At 42.1% G+C, this 3,387-nt stretch overlaps 1 protein-coding gene across 1 annotated transcript; it reads right to left on the bottom strand.

The window, feature by feature from the left end:
* Positions 1 to 18: 18 nt before the first annotated feature.
* On the bottom strand, positions 19 to 2,840 carry SARC_13612 (hypothetical protein; the record flags this gene model as incomplete). The annotated part of the gene is made up of 3 exons (XM_014292257.1): positions 2,702 to 2,840; positions 1,113 to 1,241; positions 19 to 175 (listed from the first exon to the last, which is right to left on the bottom strand). Coding segments are annotated over exons 1-3 (391 nt in total), but the record flags the coding sequence as incomplete, so codon positions are not given.
* Positions 2,841 to 3,387: the final 547 nt, after the last annotated feature.

The raw sequence follows: 3,387 nt of genomic DNA, 5'->3' as shown, positions 1-3,387 counted from the left end.
AAATGAATATATACTCACCTGGTTCGTGCTCGTCTACCTCCTCCACCTTCCGCTTAGTGATTTCTGGCCTGAAGACATGATCGATCATGTAATTAAAGGACGCTGCTGTACCCTCGGTACCCCACACGTAGCTATACCTAGCACTGTAGTAGCCCAACATCTCCCGGTACGTAAACTGCAAGAATGTACAGATGGGGGTTCCAATAATGATTGGCTATCCGATATAATGATATAAGTGAGCACCTTTACATCGCCACTGTGACGATCTTGCTATCAATGTCGTCAGTGATTACTCATATATGAGTATATCGCACGCTTTAATCCTGATAGTAGTGGAGGCAGTGGTAATAGGTAATACATAGTCAACAATGCCTCAATAACGTATGATGATGAAAGACAAATAAAAGCATTGATTCTACCAGTAGCGAAAACCACACAAACGACGATTGGAACGACACCATGAAAAATAATACTAAGATTATATCTACAAGTAAGCTGAGAGAGCGCGTGCGCACACTTGCAAGGGTTTTAAGTTATGTTTTCGTACGAAGACTTTCGAAACCATAAACTACGGATTGAAACGTAGAACAAGTATCCAATAGAAACCGATTTGATGGAACTCCGACTGCCGTGGCAGAGAATTTCTAAGTTTCCACCACCCCATTTAGTACACTGTGATGTACAGCGAGTACGTTGCTAAATTAGTGAGAGGCTATTTTTAGATCCTGGTCAAACACATCTACTAGCCAACGCATACCCACCACTGCAAAACTCCAGCAAGCGCTACAAGCACCCGCCCCTCAAATTCAAATAACAAAGTAGAGTCATAGGTATTCTTTGTCATGCGCACGGTTCAGAAGAAAACAGTCAGCACTACATAGTCCGGAAGGGGTTGTGAATATATGGACAACGTGGTGCTCTATCGGTTTGTTTTAAGTTCTGGCCTCAAACCCTCTGCGCGCCGCCGAGGTAGCCGTGCAGAACAAAAGAATATCACCTTAACTCCACTTATTCATCGCTTATATACAGACTCAGTATATATATATACATACATATATATATATATATATATATAAGCCACGGCAGGCAAAAAGTATGATGCTGATACATACCTTCGACAAGTCAGGCAAGCGATGCAGGTTTGTGATGTCGTTGATCGCGTCTTCTCTCACTGGGAGTGCCGCAAACTCATCCAGATCAAACGGAATGTCTGTGTATTCTTCATCGTGTTCATCGAGCAACTGCAGAGTACAATACGCAAGTAAACGTTTAGCATTAGCATACGAGTACACCATGCTACGTCAACCATACCTATATTTGCAAGGGTCGAGTTTCAACGCCAGATTGCTTGAGGCTAGACTTGTTCGCGTAAGTACTTCATAGTGACTATCGCTGGGTGTTCAAATCAGCCTGATAGGTACGGTAAATGGAATAGCAGATTTGGGTCTCCGGAAGTCTACCATAAAACTATTACTCAATACTGTTTACTATCCTGAGGCAGCTAAACGTGCGCGTAGTACAAAACTTCCATGAAGCGGGTGTTGTAAATTGTCAATCATACACTACTTGCTCTATGATATCAACATTCAAGTGTTTGAGCGATAGCGAAGATAAACTTTTCTTGCGCGCGAATCCGGGGATCTCCACGTCGCCAGTGGTTCAAACCGATTCAAAAACTGAGGTCGTGGGTATCTTGTACAAGGGCGGAGGTGTGTAGGAAGGTTAAATATACTACAGGTGCAGATATAAGACAGAGACACATACTTGAGAGTGCAGTCCCCTAAATGTACTATTTATATATCGGTGCGCGTGGAATGTTGTGTAGGTTTGAGTTGTTATAGAATGTGGGTGTCTGGTGGGTGTCTCTTTGAGTGTTCGAGACCTGTTATGTGTATTCGGGTGTGGAGTGTAGTGCATAAGTGACTATCCTGTTCTATCTTGACTCGGACGTGTCGTGTTAACGGTCTGATGGTTCATTTACAAAGCGAGGAATCTGAGAGTACATTGCTCGCGCATGAGACGTTACCATTACCATGGTAGCCATTAGCCATACATGCTGCGCAAGCTTTCAAATAAACTAAACTATACAGGTATGCACACCCAAGTCTGGATTGTTCTAGTCATAACAACAAACCAGTAGCCACTACAGAAGAAAGACCTAACATGCGTAAACCAAACAGCTATATGCAGGGACTCGTCCACAATGCCCTAGGCACTGAGGCAAGGTAAACTGATTTTATCGCTATGTAGTAGGCTAATCAAAGATTCGTCATGTAGTAGGATAATCAAACGGGATATATCAGAGGGCCAACATTTTCTCCAGGGCAAAATGAAATTTGTTTTGGGACCTTTTTGCGCCCAATATATCATGGAAAATAAGCTTCAGTCAACTTTCCGATAACTTGCGTGTATCAAGCAACGGGAAAGTGAACCGCTCATTGTAGTAATCAATCTGACCTCGGAATATTAGTGTGTACTTATATATGAATACACTTACAATGCAACGACTAATAGTATCATCATCCGAGCCACAACGCAGAAGCGCTTTGTACACAACATACTTGATCAGAGAGCAAAAGTGTGGACAGCTCCAGGAGTAAAAAAAAAAGGAACTAATACAGACATCCGCACCGTACTAAACTTGACTGTGAGTACACTGCCACTACACGTTAATGTGCATATACACACGCACAGATCATACTGTCATGACTTTCAGCTTCGCTTTCTGGTCAGCTATGTGCCAGAGTAGCCACCTCCTTCTCATTTTAGTAGGCAGCCATTCGTTCTCGATGATATGTGTCACCATTTCACGCGCAAACCCATGCTCGTGATAGCCTGGAATGTTATTCCCCACGACTCTGTAGACGATGATATCCGCATTCTGTGTGGGGAACACGTCCAGAAATTTCTTCTATCAGTCAGCGACACAGGGTTTACGACAAAATAAGCAACATACCACCGCAACACCCACTTGGATAACAAAGGCATGCACCACCTCAACGTGAATGGGTAGTATAGTTGGTGCAGATGACTAGTTGAAGTGTGTAACTCATATCAATGATTTCAGATTCTTCGCACGGCGCAGCAGCTTGTGGAATGAAGTTTGAGAAAAGAACAGAGCATATTTGAGTTATACCGGTCATTTTCTAATCTGAGGCAGCGGAGTTCCATTTGTAATGTGCTTTCCGGATGGGATATTCACTATTAACAAGGATTTCATCAACGTGTATGCATCTCCATATATTCCAAAAACCAATGTGTATTAAAATCAAAGACAATCGCCATTCACTGAAGCATACTAACAGTACAATAAAAAAATCAAATTACATATCCAACTATTTATTTATAGTAAAGAAAATTAATGCTCAAAATTAAATATTCTTGATC

This window comes from Sphaeroforma arctica (assembly GCF_001186125.1).
Source record: "Sphaeroforma arctica JP610 unplaced genomic scaffold supercont1.3499, whole genome shotgun sequence".
Lineage (NCBI taxonomy): Eukaryota > Ichthyosporea > Ichthyophonida > Sphaeroforma > Sphaeroforma arctica.
The sequence above is the reverse complement of the archived record's forward strand: the minus strand, read 5'-3'. Positions and strand labels throughout refer to the sequence as shown.